The following is a 19,760-nucleotide window of genomic DNA, read 5'->3' as shown; positions in this document are numbered from 1 at the left end:
TGCTTACTTTTGTACATTGGTACTACTTAAAGTGGCCTGACCTATTTACTTTTTGTCCCTGATTTCATAACTGATTAGTTTTAAATGACTTTTGACTTTATTGATCTTGATAGCCTCAGCAGAATTTTTCTCAAATTTGTGTTTCAGACACAGTTGGCACTGAAACACTAAAATAAGAGCATTTCCTCTCGTAATAACCACATGAGATACATGTGCTCAAAGATTGGGGAAGATGGCTGGGTGGTGGCGCACACCTTTAATTCCAGAACTCAGGAGGCAGAGGCAGGCAGAGCTCTGAGTTTGAGGCCAGCCTGGTCTACAGAGCAAGTTCCAGGACAACCAGGGCTGCATAGTAAGACCCTGTCTCAAGGGGAAAAAAAGAGGCATTTAAATACATGCACACGTTATAGAATAAGCAAAGAAAAGTAATAGCATCCATCACCTCAGATTACTTACCATTTCTTTGTGATGAGAACACAAAACCCTCTTTAGTTAAACACTGTTAATTATGGTCAGTTAGCCTGGGACAGAACACACAGACCCATGGCTTATAACTTGTACTACTGACGAAGGACTCCTTTCCCCATTCAACACCGTCCCATTGTCTGCTCTATAGTTATTTTTTGTAGATATGAAATTATATAATGGCTTTCTCTATATAGTTTGATTATTCACTTAACGTAATGTCCTCTAAGCTTATCTGTGTTGTCACAAATTAGAATTTCCCACTTTTAAAGAAAACATATACTTGTATGAAATTGTTAAAGAACAAATAATACATTCTGGTTTCTCTCATCCACCTCTTCATCACCCTTCAACCCCGTCAGCCCTTCCAGTCCCTTCCCCTCACTCACGCTTTCCGTTTTGTTCTGTGACCATGGCCTTCTGGGCACCCAGGGTTTTGGATTGGAGCCCAGGGGGCTTCTCAGTGAGTCCACAGCTGAAGACAGTGATTGGCCCCGAGTCTGTCCGTAATCAGTAGTTCAGCAGGGAGCACCTCCCCGGTCTGTGACTGATAGCTGCCAGGCCCAGTGCTGGCAGCCAGAGCTCTGTGACCAGGGTTGCAGTGGCTGTCATGCCCAGAAAAAGCACCCACTGTCATTGTTCCTCTCTTCCAGCCCCCTCCTTCCACTGTGTTCCTAAGCTTTAGAGGGGAGTGGTATAAATTATGTTTAGGGATGAGCATTTCATTGTCACTTATCATCAGCTCTTTGGCCAGCCATGATTCTCTGCATTCACAACCACTCACTGCTAAGAGAAGCTTCTCTGTCTGTGACTGTCATTTGTGTAAAGGTATAAATAGGAATATTTAGAAGGCAGTTTAGTACCATATCAATTTAGTTAATCTTGTTTTTCTTAAGGTGGAGTAGCATTTGTGTGCACACACACACATGCCATATTTAAAATTCTGGCTGTGCATTGGTGGGCACCTAAGCCCTAGCTCAGCTGGAGAATAACGCTGCCGTGAACATGAAGTATGGCTAGCTTCAACATGCTTATTTCAGCCCCTTTGAGTATACACGCAGTAATGGGATTGCTTGATCATAAGATAATTCTGGTTTTTTAGGAACCTTCAAGGAAGTACTGCATACATTAAGTGATAAAATTGTGAGAACTGAACAAGTTAACAAATGTTTGGAATTATGATTAGAGTCTGGTACCTGGTAAATGTGTGTTACAGCTCATTATTTTTAAAACTTTTTTTAAATTAATTTTTAATATTTTATGTGCATTGCTGTTTTGCCTGCGTGTGTTGTTGGATCCCCTTTAACTTGAGTCAGACAGTTGTGAGCTGCCATATAGGTGCTGAGAATTGAACCTGGGTCTTTTGGAAGAGCAGATAGTGTTCTAAACACTTGAGCCACCTCTCCAGCCCCAAGGGTTAACTATTCTTGTGACTTTGTTACTAGATGTCCCCCCTGGCCCTGACAGGTTTCCTTATAGATTCTTCCTAGAGTACTTGGTGTCTGTCAGTCTGTAAGACTCAGCAGCCATTGATGGAGTCAGTGTTCACTCTAGGACAGACTGTCTGCTGGAGGGAGTTTGCCAACAGTCAGCTCTGCACCCCGTACTGCACACCTGCTGCTGAGCCAACTGGTTGTGTTTCAGATAAGCGTATGAATAGAAAACAAATGGAGGTAACTTGTGGATGGGTGGACTTGGTCAGAGCAGGAGCACAGAATAAATGTGAGCTAGCCATTGTCTATTCTGACAGCAGAAGCAAACAAACTCAGACAGGCTTTATTTAGAGAGTAGAATGGAAAAGCCTGGCGTGTTGGCTCACACATGCAATAGTAGCACTTGGGATATGAAGCCAGGACCAGAGCAGCCTGGGTTAAGATGTAACCCTATCTTGAAAAAATAAAAGGAAAACAGAGTGGAGAAGTGGCTCAGTGCTTAAAAGCATGTAATGGTCTTGCAGAAGACCCAAGATCAGTGCCCAGTACCCAGGGTGGGGCTGCCAGTAATTCTAGCTCCAGATGATCCAACTTCCTCTTCTAGTCTAAAAAGGTACCACACGCATGTACAGATACACATACATAGATACCCATAAAAATTTTTTTAAAAAGGAAAAGAATGTGAGCTACTTCCCAGGAAAGCACTAATATAAATGTTGGTAATCATTAACCATCCCAGAAAATGGATGAGGAATGAGGGGCTTAAAAGGAGAGTGAGTGGCCCCACGTTGTACAATGTATAAGTGATAGATTTAGCTAGGATTGAACTGTGAGCACTCAAACCCAGAGCCTCAGTTTCTGAACATCTACCACAGACATCTCTCTCCATCTGTATATGTATTGATTTTTATAGAATTTTTAAATTCAGCTAAGGTCCAGCGTGGTGGTGGCACAGGTCTGTGATCCCCATATTGGGCCAGGGGCTTAGGGTGTACAGAGGCAAGATAGGCCAATCTGGTCCACATAGCAAGTCCTTATCAGAAAAGAGGCAAGTGGAGGTATCTTACCTAAAAATGGCAGATGGAATTACATGAGTCAGTGCGCTCACGAGCTCAGAGCGTGTTTGCAGTTTGCTCGTCCTCACTGTTGGCTCTGCAGTAGATATTCTTTCTTCTTCTTCACTATGCAAGCAACATCATTTTTCAGCCTCCGTAAGCTGGATTCAAGCAGGTCCTCCAAATCCTTTAGTATCTGTGACCGTTGGTGCACAAAAGGTCGAAGCATTTGATCATCTTCCTAAAAAATAAATGAAAGGAAAAAAATGACAGTAGATGTCATGACTGGAGTGAAATACTTGGTGCTTGTGAACGAGGTGTCCAGCAAATGTCCATGTGGCTGAAGAGCTGCACTGGACCCTTTCGAGCAGTGGGGACCTGGAGCAGGCGCTTCAGGAAGGCTGTTCGAATCCACCAGGAGCAGGATGAGATAGAAGCCCACAGTTTCAGACTGGAATGCCGTGTTCTTTCAGTGCTGCAGACATTGAGACTTGCACAAGAACTCCCAGACAGAGGCATTTACTGCTTTCTCCCCTGCCCGGTGGAAGCACCCCTAGAAGGGATTCCAGAGTCCAGGGAGCATCAGCAGAGGAGGGTGGGGCAGACAGGTGACATGGCACTGGGGCTCCGATTTGTTTCCTGGATTATCAATAGATTCCTGCCTGTTTGGATCTTTTGCCCACTATTTCCCCGGTGAATTTTCCATGTTTCCTTTTCCTATTCCAAAGCTAATCATTTATATATTCTGAACATTAATCTATGAGGATAGTTATGGGTTAGCAGTCAGCAAGTTTCAGATGCTAGAGCACTTTGGCTTTGAGTGAGAGGCGTTCATCCAGTTAAAGTCCATAAAAATATCCCCCAAATCAAAAAACCCTGAGACATGTTAGAAAAGGGATAATCAACCTATGATACAAATTGGTTTGCACTTAGAGTGTGGAGGAGGGTGTTCACAGGTGTGCTGGAGTTAGTCTCAGTTGCTCATGAGTAGCAGTACACCTTGTTTTTTTTTGAGGTGATCTCTGCTGTGAAGCCCACTGAATAGGCAAGGCTGACTGGCCAGTGAGCTTCAGGGATCCCCTGCCTGCCTCTCCCTAGGACTAGAATTTTACACACTCACTGCCATGCTTGACTTTTTACACGGTTCCTGGGGTTAAACTCAGGTCCTCATACTTGTGCTGTAGGCATTTTACTGGCTAAACCACCTTTCCAGCCCCCAGTGCTTATGCTTAACTTTATGGGGCCTGACTCTATTCATTCCCCATCAAAATCCCAACACAATTCTTCACAGACCTTGAAAGAATACTCAACTTCATATGGAAAAACAAAAAACCCAGGATACCTAAAACAATCCTGTACAATAAAGGAACTTCCAGAGGTATCGCCATCCCTGACTTCAATCAAGCTCTGCTATAGAGCTATAGTAATAAAAAACACCTTGGGTATTGGCATAAAAACAGACACATGGATCAATGGAATCAAATTGAAGACCCTGACATCAATCCACACACCTATAAACACCTGGTTTTTGACAAAAAAAAAAAGTCAAAATTATACAATGAGGAAAAAGGCATCATCAACAGATGGTGCTGGCATAATTGGATGTTGACATGTAGAAGATTGCAAATAGATCCCTATCTGTTGTCCTGCACAAACTGCCCAAGTGGATCAAAGACCTCAACATAAATCCATTTACACAACCTGATAGAAGAGAAAGTGGGAAGAATCCATGAACACATTTGCAGAAGAGACTTCTTCCTGAATATAACACCAGTAGCACAGACACTGAGGTCAACAATACATAGGCCCTTCTGAAACTGAAAAGTTTCTGTAAGGCAATGGACACAGTCAATAAGACAAAATGACAGCCTACAACATGGGAAAAGATCTTCACCAACCCCACATTTGACAGAGGACTGATCTCCAAAATATATAAAGAACTCAAGAAAGTAGACATCAAAATACCAAATAATCCAATTAGAAAATGGGGGTATAGATCTAAACAGAGTCCTCAACAGAAGACACTCAAATGGCCAAAAGATATTTAGGGACTTTCTCAACATCCTTCAGTCATCAGGGAAATGCAAGTCAAAATGACTCTGAGATACCATCTTATACTTGTCAGAATGGCTAAGATCAAAAACAGTGATGACAGCTTATGTTGAATGTGGAGTAAGGGGAACACTCCTCCACTGCTGGTGGGAGTGCAAACTTGTACAGCCACTCTGGAAATCAATATGGTGGTTTCTCAGAAAATTGGGAATCAACCTACTTCAAGACCCAGCTATACCAATCTTAGGCATTCACCCAAAGGATACTCAATTATACTATAAGGACACGTGTTCAACTATGTTAATGACAGCATTATTCCTAATAGCCAGGACTTAGAAACAACTTAGATGTACCTCAAAGAATGGATAAGGAAAAGCTGTTAGTACATTTACACAACAGATTATTACCCAGCTTTAAAAAAAAACAAAAACAAAAAAACATCGACCTCATGAAATTTACAGGCAAATTGATGGAACTAGAAAAAAATAATTCTGTATGAGGTAACTCAAACCCCCAAAGACAAACATGGTATGTACTCATAAGTGAATATTAGCTGTAAAGGATACCAACCTACAATCCACAGCCCCAGAGACTAGATAACAAGGAGAGCCAAAAGAGAGAAGCATGGATTTCCCTGAGGAGGAGAAATAGAAGAGATCTAGAAAACTGGGGGCAAGGGACTAGGGAATGGAGGGGTGGAAGCTTGAGGGAATGGTTTGGTTGGGCTGGGTGTGGGAGGTGGATTGGAGGCAGATGGAGGGGGAGAGTAATGAGAGTCTTGATGAGGGGTATTTTGGGGCCAAGGAGAGACCTGGTGCCAGGGAAACCCCTAGGAATCCAAAAGGATGACCCAAACTAAGACTCCTAGCAATAGTGGAGAGGGTGCCTGAACTGGTCACTTACTGTAAGCAGATTGGTGACTTCCCTAATTGCTATCAGAGATACTCTATTCAGTAACTGATTGAAGCAGAGGTAGAGATCCACAGACAAGCACTGGGCTGAGCTCTGGGAGTCTTAAGGGAGGAGGGATTGTATGAGCCAGGGGGATCATGATGGGGAACCCACAGAGACAGCTGACCGGAGCTCATGGATTCTGGACCAACAGAGAATCTCCATAGGATCAACCTAGGCCCTCTGCATGTGTGTGACAGTTACATAGCTTGGTCTCTTTGTAAGGCTCCGAGATCAGGACCTGTCCCTGGTGCTTGGCTGGCTTTTGGAAACCTGTTCCCCATGCTGGATTACCTTGCCCAACCTTGACGCAAGGGGAAGAGCTATGTCCTGCCTCAACTTACTGTGCCATGCTTTGCTCAAGCCCTTGGGAGGTCTGCCCCTTTCTGAATGAAGATGGAGGAGTGGCGGGGGGGGGGACTTCAGTTGGTATGTAAAATAAATGAAAACGTTATTTAAATAAAATAAAAAATAGAAAAGGGTATTCTGAGTGCTGAACGAGCAAGTCAGCCTGCTCACAGCTGGGCACTGATGACAAGAACTCATGTTTGCTGAGCTTCTCCTTCATACGGAAAAAAATAAATGAAGATGTTATTTTCCCTTCCAAAAAAAAAAAAGGATTTCTATTGCTGTGAAGAGACACCAAGACCACATGAAAACATTCAATTGGGGCTGGCTTCCAGTTTATTCCTTTATCATGGCAGGAAACATGGAGGGATACAGGCAGACATGGTGCTAGAGAAGTTGAATTCTACATCTTGATCCACAGAGAGCAGAAAACTGAGACCCTTCCTCCAATAAGGCCACACCCACTCCAACAAGGCCACACCTCCTGGTAGTGCCAGTCCTGTCCTGTTGCAGGACATTTGATCACACTGAACCCAGAGATTGGATTATTTATTGAAAAACCCTGCTTCTAGTTGTGGTGTGGCTCAACCTGAGTACACACCTTTAATTCAAGAACTTTCTGCCTGAATATTGTAAAATAAAATCAACCATAGGTCAAGAGGTGGAGCAAGCAACCAGTTGATGGGATAAAACAGTAAGGAAGTCAAGAGGATGGAGAGAGACACACAGGAAGTAGGAAGGACATTTAGTTGGGAGAGTTTTGTTCAAGTTGGCATAGGAGCAAGGTTCTTTGGGGGGGGGACACATCGGCAGAGGAAGAAAGTCAGCTGGGTGCTTGCTCTGTCTCTTTGAGCTAGTAGGCTTTCATGCCAGCATCTGGCCCCTGAGAAGCCATCAGATTTGGTAGGATACCTGGGAAATCCAAGGACAGAGTTAAAGCTATTAAAAGGAAAATTTTTTCCCACATTAAGAATGGGAAATATAATACTCAGGGTGTTAGGCCCCTACGTAGTGCTACTTTAAATGACATGGAAATAGAGAAAATGAAAAGATAAATGACTTTGAGATTGACATAATACCAATTTATAATTCCTACCAGTCTGGACATTGATATTTTATCATTAAGAGGCAGAGTGGTTTTTTGTACCAAATGTGGAAAGTGGGTTGATAGGATACAAGCCTTAGGAAGATTTATAAATGAAAATAAGGAAAATACTCAAACACAGAGGAATTTAGGCAAGAACGTACCATGCTACCACATGGTGAAAGTGAAGAGGGGTGGCCAAAGTTGTTAGAAAACCAACTTAGTTTTTATCCAGTTACTGGACAAGAATTACCGACAACAGGCACCCCCAAGGTTATCAGGGAGTTAAATGGAGTCCTATTAGATTTGAGGAGATTTAAGGAAGCACTTGTTCATGTGGTATGTATTCACCCTATGTGGTGAATTCATGGGCAACTAGGAGCAGAAGTATCTCACAAGACTGGAAAGAGTTGGCAACAGTAATATTGGAGGCTGTCCCCAGTTACAGTGACGGACCTGGCGAAAAGAGTCGTAGAACAACAAACAGAGCTTGAGGTTTTAATATTCCCCAAGATCAGTCGCTAGATGATGGTCAGTATGCTGAATTACAAAGGCAGCTTGAATTTGATGATCATGACTTGGCACTATATCATTTAGCAGTTTTAAATGCTTGGGACAAGGCTGAAGAATCAGAGGTCTGAGTCATTTACTAAAATTATGCAAGGTCCAAAAGAAGCTTTCACCGTTTATTTATTTGCAATGATTGACTTCAGCTATAAATAGAATAGTATCAGATCCAGAGTCAGACAACTATTAATCAAATCTTTGTCTTTTGAGAATGCTCATTCAGAATGCAAAAGGGTGATTGGGCCTTTAAAAGCAAGGACAGCACCAGTAGTTGAATGGATTAGGAATATGGCTGATATTGGATCTCTCATTTATGATGCTACTCTAATAGAAACATTTCTAAAAGTTTTAAGAAAAATCAAAATATGAGATGCTTTAATTGTGGTAAACAAGGTCATTTGAAAAGGGATTGTGGGCAAGGCATTCCTAGAAACAGTATTTTCCAGAGATTTTTTTTTCTGGGGTATGCAGAAGGTGTGGTAAAGGCCAGCATTGGACTAAGGAATGCAGATCAGTAAGGGCCAGGCAAGGTAATCTCTGCCATCAGGAAGTACCCTAAGGAACCTCCTACAGGCCCCAAGTTCAAATTTGATTGAGTCATTCCCTGTCAACATTGGAGAAAATCATTCACAGAGCATAAAAATTGACTAGTCTGTTAAAAACAACACTGCTCTGGGTATAATCAGGATAGAACAGCTTCAACAAATAAAACAAAAATTCAAGAGAGACTAGAAAAGAAGTATTTTTGCAAGCTGCTATAAATGATCAGAGATCAAAGCTAAAAATACAAATAAATGACATTGAAATTGAAGGGTTACTAGACACAGGAGCATATGTAACAATAGTTTCACCAAAATCTTGGCATCCAAATTGACCTCTTCAGGAGGTAAATATTTGGTTTCTAGGGATTGGAACTTTATCTCAGGTAAAACAAAGTAAAAGATGATCAAATGTATAGGGCCAGAAAGAGGAAAAGTAAAGCTGTACGTGGCCATGAATTTATGGGGACATGATTTGTTGCAGCAATGGAAACACAGATTTAACATTCCTCCAATCTCAGAAACAGATCATAAAATGAATTCTTCTAGAAAAAAAATAGTAAAAGGTATTATCAAGACCAGTCACAGACAGTTCAGGTTATACCTAAGCAGAGCACAGTGGCTGTTGGTCTTTCAAAGGTACCAACCACCCTTAAAATGGGTAACTGACAAATCCGTCTGTGTGGAACAATGACCTTGGACATGAGAAAAATCACAGGCATTAGAACATCTGGTACAGGAACAGCTCAGTGATAAACATATTGAAAATCAACCAGTCCTTGGAATTCTCCTATATTCTTCATTAAAAAGAAATCTGGAAAATGGAGAATGTTAGCAGATTTGAGAGCCCTAAATAAGGTGATTCAGTCAATGGGCTCTTTACAGCCTGAAATTCCCTTACCCTCTATTGCCTAAGGGGTGATCTATTATAGTTATTGATTTAAAAGACTGCTTTTTTACTATGCCTTTACAAGAACAAAGGAAAATTTGCCTTCCCAGTTCTTAATTAAAATAATGTTTATCGGGAGGCAGAGGCAGGCAGATCTCTGTGAATCCAAGGCCAGCCTGGTCTATAAGAGCTAGTTCCAGGACTGGCTCCCAAGCAACACAGAGAAACCCTGTCTCAAAAAAACCAAAGGATAAATAAATAAATATAAAATAATGTTCAACATATTAAAAGGTACCACTGGAAAATTCTTCCACAAGGAAGGTTAAACAGTCCCACCTGTGTCAATATTCTGTACAACAGCCATTAGAACTAATTCATAAACAGTTTCCTCAATCTATAATTTACCATTATATGGATGATATCTTACTAGCTGATTCAGATTCAGATACCTTAGGAAAAATGTTTGATGATGTAAAGAGAATTTTGCCTTGCTGGAGATTACAAATTACTCCTGAAAAAATATACAATGAGGAGAGCCTATCGATTATCTAGGATATAAGATAGGTTTACAGAAAATTCAACCATAGAAAGTACAAATCAGGAGAGATCAATTACAAACTCCATGATTTTCAAAAATTGCTGGGAGATATTAACTGGCTATGGCCCACAATTGAATTGAACTCAAGAGCTAAGTAATTTATTTTGAACTTTACAAGGTTATAACGATTTAAATATTTCAAGGAAATTTTCAGCTGAGGCCGAGAGAAGTGGCTTTGATAGAATAGAAATTACAGGATACACATGTGGATTGCATGGATCCATAGCTTGACTGTATTCTAGTTATTCTATCTTCTACTCAGGCTTCCACAGGAGATTGCAGAGATAAGATAATATCTTAGAATAGATATTATTATTAGCACACAAACATAGTAAAAAAAAATTAAAGACCTATGTAGAAAAGGTTTCTAAACTGATTCTGAAAGAAAAATTAAGACTTCGTCAATTAGTAGGAATAAACCTAGCAGAAACTGTGATACCTTTTACTAATGCTGAAAGTGCCTTATTATGGGCAGAAATTGAACATTGACAAAGAGCTTGCACAGTAAGTTTTGGGAGAGATTAGCAACAAATATCCCAAAAGCAAGAGACTTCAGTTTATAAAAATAACTAATTGGATTCTCCCTTGTATAGTAAGATGGACACCAAATTCTGGAGCCCCTACATTCTATACTGATGCAAATAAATAAATCAGGAAAGGCAGGTTTTAAGTCAGGAAAAATAAGTGGCTCAAAGCCCTTATGATTTGGTTCAAAAATCAGATCTGTAAGCCATTCTTATGGGTATTAATAGATTTTCCTGGATCTCTTAATTACTGACGCTCAACATTCAGAAACTGAACTTATTCCAGATGATTCAGAATTAATTCCGAATTAATTTTGCTATGTATTCAACTACAACAAGCAATCAGAAATAGAAATCATCCCTTGTATATAACATATATCAGATCCCATATAGGCCTACCAGGCCTTCTAGCACAAGATAATGATGAAATTGATCAGCCATTAATAGGAAATGGGCTAGAAGCCTCAGAATTTCATAAGCAACACCATTTTAATAGCAAAGATTTGAAGAGTTTTCTATCATTTGGCAACAAGCCAAGGAAACAATAAAAACCCTAACCAGGATAGGTTACACGGTACTTTATTTTTTATTTCATTTTATTTTATTTTGGTTTTTTGAACAGGGTTTCACTGTGTAGCCCTAGCTATCCTGGAACTCACTCTGTAGACCAGGCTGGTCTCGAACTCAGATCCACCCACCTTCCTCTGCCTCCCGAATGCTGGGATTAAAGGCCTGCACCACCACCACCTGGCCAGGATCCACACTGTTAAAGCACCAGGTTGCTCATCTGCTCACACACACACCTCCCTGTGCCATCTGTAGGCTCAATGGAGTGCTGTCTGGGTGTCACAGGGAGGCTGAGTACTCACGGGGGGTCTGCACTGCCGCAGTCCCAGCAGCTGTCGTCTGGCCATGCTCATGCCTCCATAGAACACCTTCAGGGCTCTGGCCAGCTGTGCATCGCAGCCGGCTTGCTGAGCACACATCTGCTTAGCCTCTCTGACTGCCGGCAGCTGTGCCCTCACCTCAGCTCCCTCTGGGTTATCCCTCCAGGCTGGGGTACAAAGAAAAAAGTATGAGTTTCTCTGTGTAGATCTGGCTATCCTGAAACTCACTTCCTCGACCAGATTGGCATCAAAACTTAGAGATCTACGTGTCTCTGCCTCTACCTCCTGAGTGCTAGGATTAAAGGTATGTGCCACCAGGCCCAACTTTAGGGATATTTTATGTCTTTACTTATCAGCATATTCCCTTTGGAGCCACTTAAGAAATCTTAGAGGGCAAAAGAGAAAAGGGTTCTGGTGCTTTGTATGGTCTAAGATATGCGCTAACTTAAGATTTCCTGTTCTTCTGGAGCTGGAGGCACGGCTCAACAGTTAAGAGCACTGACTGCTCTTCCAGAGAACCTAGGTTTGATTCCAAATGCCCACATGGTGTCTGTAACTCTAGTTCCAGGGGATCCTCCTGACAGCCTCTGCTGGCCTCTCTGGGCACACATGCACTCAGGCACACATATGTACGTATAAAAATAAGTGTTTTCAAAAGACAAATGGCACATTCCAAACATGGGAGTTGGGAATAAGATGAGCCAGCTGTCTCTCACCATGTTGAGCAGAGCCAGTTTTCTCCAGCGATGCCTTAAGAAACATGTTTTCTTCTCTGAGGGCTCGGTTGACGTCTCTGAGCAGCTCCGTCTCCTGCTCTAATGTGAGCAGTTTCTGATAAATTTCTGGTACCTGGTTTGACATGATCTACAGAAGATACGTCAGCTCAGCTTTTGTGGAATTACCTGCACAGCCTTCCAGACTAGTGGTTCATACCACCTCGTGTAAACAAGGAAGGCATGGGGACGGGGGCAGGGAGAGGTTTAAATCACTCGGGACACACAGAAAAGCACAAAACCACTTTCATAGAAGGGATGATTCTTGGGGGCTGTCACTGAGATTGTGCCCCCTTGTCTTCTGCCATGAGTACACACCTGGCTCACATTCTTCACACTGGACAATTTCTTAGTATCTACCACAATGTGGCCTTCACCTGGGAGCAGGCTGTCCAGCTGAGAGAAGCCAAATTCAGCACAGCCTTCTGCAGCGTGGGAGAGGACCAGAAAGGAAAGACCCCAGTGAGCTGAAGTGAATGTCACACACCAGGCCTGGCAGAAGATGGCGCTTACCCACTGCTCCCCAGACCCGCCTGCCTCCCTCGCTCCCTCTCAGCATGGAATCTGGTTGAACAGCACACCTAGGAAAGGATGAATAAGCAAGGTACCTTGGAGGCCCCACAAGTCAACGACCAGGGCATTTGTCAGTAAGTAATCCAGGAACTCGCGAGATGCACTCAAGGCCACGACGTGGACAGTCTCTTCGATCCGGGGGTTCACGCTCTTCCACACAGGCTTAGTATACAGAGTGTTTGGGAGATCATAGATTCTGTACCTGAGGCAAGGATATAAAACATAATTGAAAACCATAAGGGCCATATCTGTGAAGAAAATAATTGGATGAGACGTTGAGCTACAGTGCGGCTAGCTGAAAAGCTGTTCTGTAACTGAGTCCTGTGGTTTTCCGCCTCCAGCGCTGTCACTCAGCATGAACACCATCACCATTGAGTAGGTAAGTCCAACAGGCAAGAAAGGGTTAATCAGTGTTTAAAGTGATAGGTTTCCTTGAGAGGTTTGTACTTTTTTTTTGTTTTTGTTTTTTGAGACAGTTTCTCTGTGTAGCCCTGGAACTGTCCTAGAACTCACTCTGTAGACCAGACTAGGCTCGAACTCAGAGATCCACCTGCCTCTGCCTCCTGAGTGCTGGGATCAAGGGTGTGCACCACCACTGCCCAGCACATTTTTTACTTCTTAAAGCACCCTTTCTTTACCTTTCAATATCCTTTGAACCACATGAATTTAACCCTTTCTGGTTGTGTCTGTACTTAAACAACATGGTTTTGGTGGTTTTTTTTTTTTTTTTTCGTGGCAATTCAAATATCTGACCTGTTGCTTTAATCACATAAGAGACTCAGCAGCCATCCTAGGCATGTGGAGGGTCGTGTGGATGCTCTACGTGATGGAGAGAGTAGCCATTTTGCAGTTAACAGAAAATCTTAGAATTTTGTGATAAACGCATCCACCAGGAGCCACACATATGGTGTGTTCATGGAGCGTGTAGTGCAGATCCGTACCCCAGCTGGATGCCCCGGCTTGCATCTTCCTTTAGCCATTTGACGCCAAGGCATCCGACAATGTGAATCTGGAAGTCAAGCCTCTTGCTCAGTAGCTCCAGGGGGTCAATGACCATATCTTCCTCACCTCGGGCCCTACAGACAAGAGTTGAACATCAGTCTCTGGATTAGGCTGGACCCAGGCTAGTTAGTGTTCAAATGTCACAGAAATGAAAGAGTCCTTAAGAGATAGAGATAAGACAGACGATTGCCCTGGAGGACTGGATGCTAGTATCTGCTGTAGAATCTGTTCACTGAAGAGCCAGTTCCGGATACTGCTTCTGGCAAAGAGCCCACAGCCCAGAGAAGAAGCCAAACATCTGTGTGGTGAAAGCATGTGGGTAAGATGCTAAACCCACACTGAGGACGGTTGGTCCCACTGGGGAGGAGGAAAGGCCAGCTGTCTGCTCAGAGGCTGCAGCCTAATTTGTCATCTGCCTTGGTGAGTCAGTCATAGTCCAGAGACAACATCAGCCCTCTGTCCTTGGAAGCTGACTGGGACAGCTTTCCAACTGAGGACCTCTCTTATGTCAACCAAGCTCTTAAAGTCTGAAACTCACACATAAGAACGTCATGTTGTTAGTTTTCAGTGTGGCCCTAGGTAGCTATTGCAGACAGGTGGCACACCAGTGGCCTGAAGTCCCTACAGACACTGCTTTTGGTCAGCTTGGCCTTTTGGGCCCAGAACTACACAAGACTTCCCTACTCCCTTCTCAAGGGGGTTTCCTCTTCATTAAGACAAAAGGTCACATTGGATGTTTGTATCCAGCCCAGGACTCTTGCCAGACTCTGTGCTTAGAATTGCTGAAATACTGTTACATAAACATCTTATGGCCTAAAACATAAATAATAAAACATGAGTTTAGGGACAGCACAGAAGGATCCAGACACCTAGCGCCCCCACCCCTCACCCCAAACGAAGGAGCAAAGCTCCGGCCTCTGCCAAGAATGGAGACGGAAGAACAGAAACCAACTTTCTGCTTCTGGCCCTGATGGCTGCCAAGTGTGACGAGCACCCTGTGTAGTGGATGCCAGACCTGCAAGGTGCCAGGAGCAGGCTGTGGCTGAGGGTAAGCATGTCCACAACACAGGCTTCATTCCTGGGGCCCCGCATGGAACCAGCCCAGGCTTTGGGTTCAGTGTTCCTCACACCATCTGCTGTTTTGTGGGATGTCCTCCTGTTCCCCAGGTCCCCAGGGCAGTGCTGAGCTGTCTCTAATGCTTGCCATTTGTCAAGAATCAGATTCAACGAGGTCAAGTCATAAATGAGTTCATTTGCTTGTCTGCTTGTCTCATCGGTGATCCCTTAAGGGACCAAGTTGATTTCCTCCCCCACTTCATGAGAACTCGGGCTCTTTTGAGCATCCTGGGAGGGGACCAAGACTCACCATCCCTCCGGGGAGCAGGGAGTGATGCGGATGTGCAATACTGCCTCCTCCAGCCCGTCATAGTTCAGAAACTCCACCTGCTCCTCCAGCATCATGCGGTAAGCCAGGGACTGCAGCCAAATGTGTGCTGAGCCCAAGTGGACACCCTCCACAGGGTCCCAGAAAGGGTCATCTTCCTGAGCCACCTGGCTGTCTTCACTCTCTAGAAAGTGCTGGTAAAGTTCCTCCATCAGGAATTTCCTATTGATAAACTTGGCTTTTGACCAAATCCATACCTGGAGATGCAAATGGGGCCACCCAGCGTCTTAGTTACTTTTTTATAAACTTGGCTTTTGACCAGATCCATACCAGGGAAAGCAAGGGAAGTCACCCGGCATCTTAGTTTCTTTTGTGCTTCTGTGAAGAGACACCATGACTGAGGCAACCTGTAAATGAACACACTCAACTGGGGGCTTGCTTGCGGTTTCACAGGGTTAGTCCATGATCATCATGAGAAGCTGGCAGCAGGTCAGCAGACATGGCCCTGAGCAGTAGCGGGAGCGTCACATTCTGATCCACCAATTGGAAGCGGAGACAGACTGGGCCTGGCATGAATGTCCAGTGACACACCTCCTCCGCCAAGGAGACACCTAATCCTTCCCAACACAGTTCCACCAACTTGGAATCTAAACATTCACATGCATGAGCCTATGAGAGCCAATATTATCCAAACTACCAGGCCATGTCCCGTTTCATTTGCTGCTTAAACAACCCATCTTTTATCCAGCCTGTGCCTCCTAATGGGTAGAGTTTTGGGAAGATCACGTACTACTCTCAAACTTAACTTTTTGTGGCTCTTCCAGAACCACATTGTAAGTGATGGCAGTGGAGCCAGAGAGATAATTATGGCTGATTAAAGGTAGAGAGGCCATGAACCAAGGTGGCTTGGTGGTGTCTAAAAGTTGGAAAAAGCAAGGAAATAGATTTAACCACTAGTTTTCCACAGAAGAGCATGGCTCAGCAAGACCTGTGTTAGACTCACAGCCCACAGAGAACTAAGTTAGACCTTGAGGGAGTCAGTGAGTGACAGTGCTTGTCATGGACAATAGAGGACAAATACAGAACAACTGGTCTACCAGAAAGCCGAGCGGCTCCACAGCAAATGCAGAGCCACGTGCTGGGTGGACAACCCGTTCCGACTTCCCTGTAGCTAAGCACACAGGCACATTAGCTCCATTTCTCAGAATCCCACAAAGGGTTTCCATTCTTGTTCAGGGATTCACCAGTGAGCAACAAGTCCAGGACAGGAGTTACTGCCTTTCACTGGGCAAGAGCAGGGCCTCTTCAAATACTTGCTATGGAGAGAAACTTAAGAGAAATCCAGTTAGAAGTTTTCTTGACTGAAAATGACACATCAGAAGTGATATGAAGTAAAAACAACAACCCCTTGGCAACTAGAATAAAAACAAAAGCCAATGGCTAAGGCCTTGACTCCATGAACATCACCTTCAATGGGAAAGTTGTATGACAAACAGATTTTTCTGTCTCTCTGGCCTCCAGGCATGCAAGGAAGCACCATACAAAGATGTTTCTGTCCCGTGCTCACCTATACCAGGCTTAAGTCAGGTCTTTATCATCTCTATTCCTACTGGCTATCCTGGAGCTCACTATATAGACCAGGCTAGCCTTAGAGTGCTGCCTCTAAGTGCTCTGCCTCCTGAGTGCTGGCATTAAAGGTGTGCACCACCACCTTGGATCTCTGGTCTACAGACAGGGCTACACAGAGAAACTCTGTCTCAAAAAATAGAACCAGGCTGTCGGCAGGTCTGTAGAGTATTTCTTAACTAGTGGTTGATATAAGAGGACTGAGCACATGGTTGGTGGGACCAACATGGGCTGGTGGTCCTGCGTTCTATAAAGAAATAAGCTGAGGGGGCTGGAGAGATGGCTCAGAGGTTAAGAGCATTGCCTGTTCTTCCAAAGGTCCTGAGTTCAATTCCCAGCAACCACATGGTGGCTCACAACCATCTGTAATGGGGTCTGGTGCCCTCTTCTGGCCTGCAGGCATACACACAGACAGAATATTGTATACATAATAAATATTAAAAAAAAAAAAGAAACAAGCTGAGTGGACCATGAGGAGCAGGTCAGTAAGCAGCATTCCTCCGTGGCCTCCAGATTCCTGCCTGCCTTGGTGTGGGAAGTCCTTTTGTATGTGTTATTTTTATTGGTTAATGAATAAAGAATCTGCCTTGGCCTGTAATAGGTAGAGCTGGGGGGGGGGACTAAACTGAATGCTGGGAGAAAGGCGGAGTCAAGTGATGCTATGGAGCCACCAGAGGGAAAAGACACAAGCTGCCAGCTGGAACCTTGCTGGTAGGCCCTGAGCCTTGTGGCAAAATATAAAATAGAAATGGATTAATATGTAAGAGCATGTTAGAAATGTATTAGAGTCATTGGCCAAGCAGTGTTTTAAATAATATTGTTTGTGTGATTATTTTGGGGCTGAGCAGCTTGGAATGAACAATCTTCTTACAACAAATTGGTGCACCAACACGGCCAACTAAATCCACTTAAAACCCGAGAGGGTTTGGAAAGGAGTTCTAGACACAAAAAGACAGCTTAATGCAGTTTCTTGCTCCATTGATGGCAGCAAGCAGAGACAGATACAGCTCGGTTAAGAGGTTTCCTGATTCAGCTTTAGTGGCAGAACTGTGTGGTTTCTTTAAGGCTTGGGAAGAGAGAAGAAAAGAGTATAGAGAGTTATAAAAAGTAATAAATCATTTTAAAAAAATCTTTAAGACAGTACAGACAGATTAAGGATAAAGAAAAATAAGCCACATAAAGATGGAAAATACAGAGTCTAGGTTTTGTATACTGTGTTTTCTTTGAATTTTTTGACTGTAAAGGAGCTAAGTACAGAGAGATTTCATTGTATGGGCTGTTAAGCTAAAGCAACCTATATATTTTAAAGGTATCAGGACTTGAGAATTTGGGTCTAAGAATGTTATTTTGGAAAAGAGGCTCTTTTATTTCCACAGAGGATGAGAAACTGTGGAATTCTTCCAGACTAATGTGGTTTGATGGGCCAAGACCCCACAAAAGGTCGCCCACCACCAGAAATACTTCACCCAACAAAAAACAGGAAGCAATTTGGAGAGAACTACGCCCAAATTCCCAAATATTGTTTATAATGTTTGTTTACATTGAAAGGGGGATAGGCTACAGATATGAATACTTTGCATTGGTATGGATCTTGGTTTATTTATACAAATTTAAGGTCGTTTTTGTTATATGTATACTTCTGTTCTTGATTATCGTATTATTTTTGTGCAGCTCCTTTAAAAACACAATATATAATTAAGAAATATAGGTTAATAGAAAGTCATCTATAAAAGTCAAGCTTGTAATCATGTTAGGTTTTATAATGTACAGAGATATATTTCAAATGGATAGTTATTCTTCAAACCTTTTAAAGACTATAGAATGTGGCATTTAAAATGTTTTAAGAACTTAGGACTTTTCATGACAATGAGACATCTCTCCTGGCAGCACCATTTACTTCAAGAGGATGATAGGCATCAAGGAGGCTCCTTATGGAGTTGGTTAGACATTTGGGCAAGAAACTGCTCTTGCCTGGACTGCTTGAGGGTATGTTGTATGAACTGGACTTGCAGAACCCACAAAAAATGATTGCTGAAGTTGCCTAAAAAAGGTGAGACCGTCCTTCAGGGTTCCTGCTTCATAAAAGAGTCTGCCAGACATTCTGCAGGATACAGAAGAAAGCAACTGATGAGGGCTTGCTAGAAATATATTAGAGTGATTGGCCAAGCAGTGTTTTAATTAATATACTTTTTGTGTAATTGTTTTGGGGCTGAGCAGCCAGGAACGAACAGTCTCCTACAATACTGCCTTGGTTTGAGTTCCTTCCTTCCCTGCTTTCAATGATAAACTGTTACACAGGAGAGCGAGTGAAATAAACCCTTTTCACCCCAAGCTGCCTTTGGTTATGGTGTTTCATCACAGCAGTAGTGACCCTGAATAAGCACAATGTCACTAGAAAAGATCCTAGGAACTGGCACTATGAAAGACCAGGACACAAACAAAGGGTCCCCAGACTCTGCTCCTGCTCAGAGCATCTGGGTTTTTGTCTAGTTTGCAGCTGGCAAAAATCCCCCGTGTACTTTGGAAGCTCTCCAAGGATACTCATGCCTGCCCACTGATGGGGTCTTACCTCGTGAGTCCTTGGTTTGGTCACCTTCACCATGACCTCTTTCTGGAGGTCGAAGCCCCTGGAATCTGATGATGCCAAGTTCTTCACCTTCAATTCCATTTTAAGTCCCTGGTAAAGAGACAGCTCACTAAACAATCCCCTCATTCCTATTCCTTTTACAGTCTCTTCCCCATTCTTCCCAGCCCCAGGCTTCGTAAAAGAGCACAGCCTGGCTCTTCCTGTTCCTTGGAGTTTCTGCCCCACCAAATAGCAGAACACCAGCATCTCCCAGTGGTATCCTGAACTAACGCTTATACTTCCTAAGTTGGTTAACTCCCTTTCAAGGCTCCTGCTGACTGGGATCTTGTGTTCTCAGGAGCTAACCCTAGCCCAGGTCCACTCTGTGGTATATCAGCCACTGAGGTGCTGGAGAGGCATGGGGACTTCAGAGGTGGTCAATTA

The 19,760-nt window shown here is 43.3% G+C and overlaps 1 protein-coding gene across 1 annotated transcript in view; it reads right to left on the bottom strand.

Annotated features, from left to right (window-relative positions):
• Positions 1 to 3,038: 3,038 nt before the first annotated feature.
• The window catches only part of LOC130874286 (kinesin-like protein KIF28), a 44,455-nt gene continuing 27,733 nt past the window's right edge, over positions 3,039 to 19,760 (bottom strand). Inside the window, exons 16-23 of the mRNA XM_057769371.1 lie at positions 19,320 to 19,427; positions 15,107 to 15,381; positions 13,680 to 13,814; positions 12,774 to 12,940; positions 12,484 to 12,590; positions 12,099 to 12,256; positions 11,375 to 11,552; positions 3,039 to 3,194 (exon numbers count right to left, since the gene is read on the bottom strand). Of these exons, the coding sequence (XP_057625354.1) occupies positions 3,039 to 3,194; positions 11,375 to 11,552; positions 12,099 to 12,256; positions 12,484 to 12,590; positions 12,774 to 12,940; positions 13,680 to 13,814; positions 15,107 to 15,381; positions 19,320 to 19,427 (1,284 nt within the window). The remainder of the gene's footprint in view (positions 3,195 to 11,374; positions 11,553 to 12,098; positions 12,257 to 12,483; positions 12,591 to 12,773; positions 12,941 to 13,679; positions 13,815 to 15,106; positions 15,382 to 19,319; positions 19,428 to 19,760) is intronic.

The sequence above is a fragment of the Chionomys nivalis genome, chromosome 5 (assembly GCF_950005125.1).
Source record: "Chionomys nivalis chromosome 5, mChiNiv1.1, whole genome shotgun sequence".
Classification (NCBI taxonomy): domain Eukaryota; kingdom Metazoa; phylum Chordata; class Mammalia; order Rodentia; family Cricetidae; genus Chionomys; species Chionomys nivalis.
This window is presented reverse-complemented; position numbering and strand designations above follow the sequence as displayed.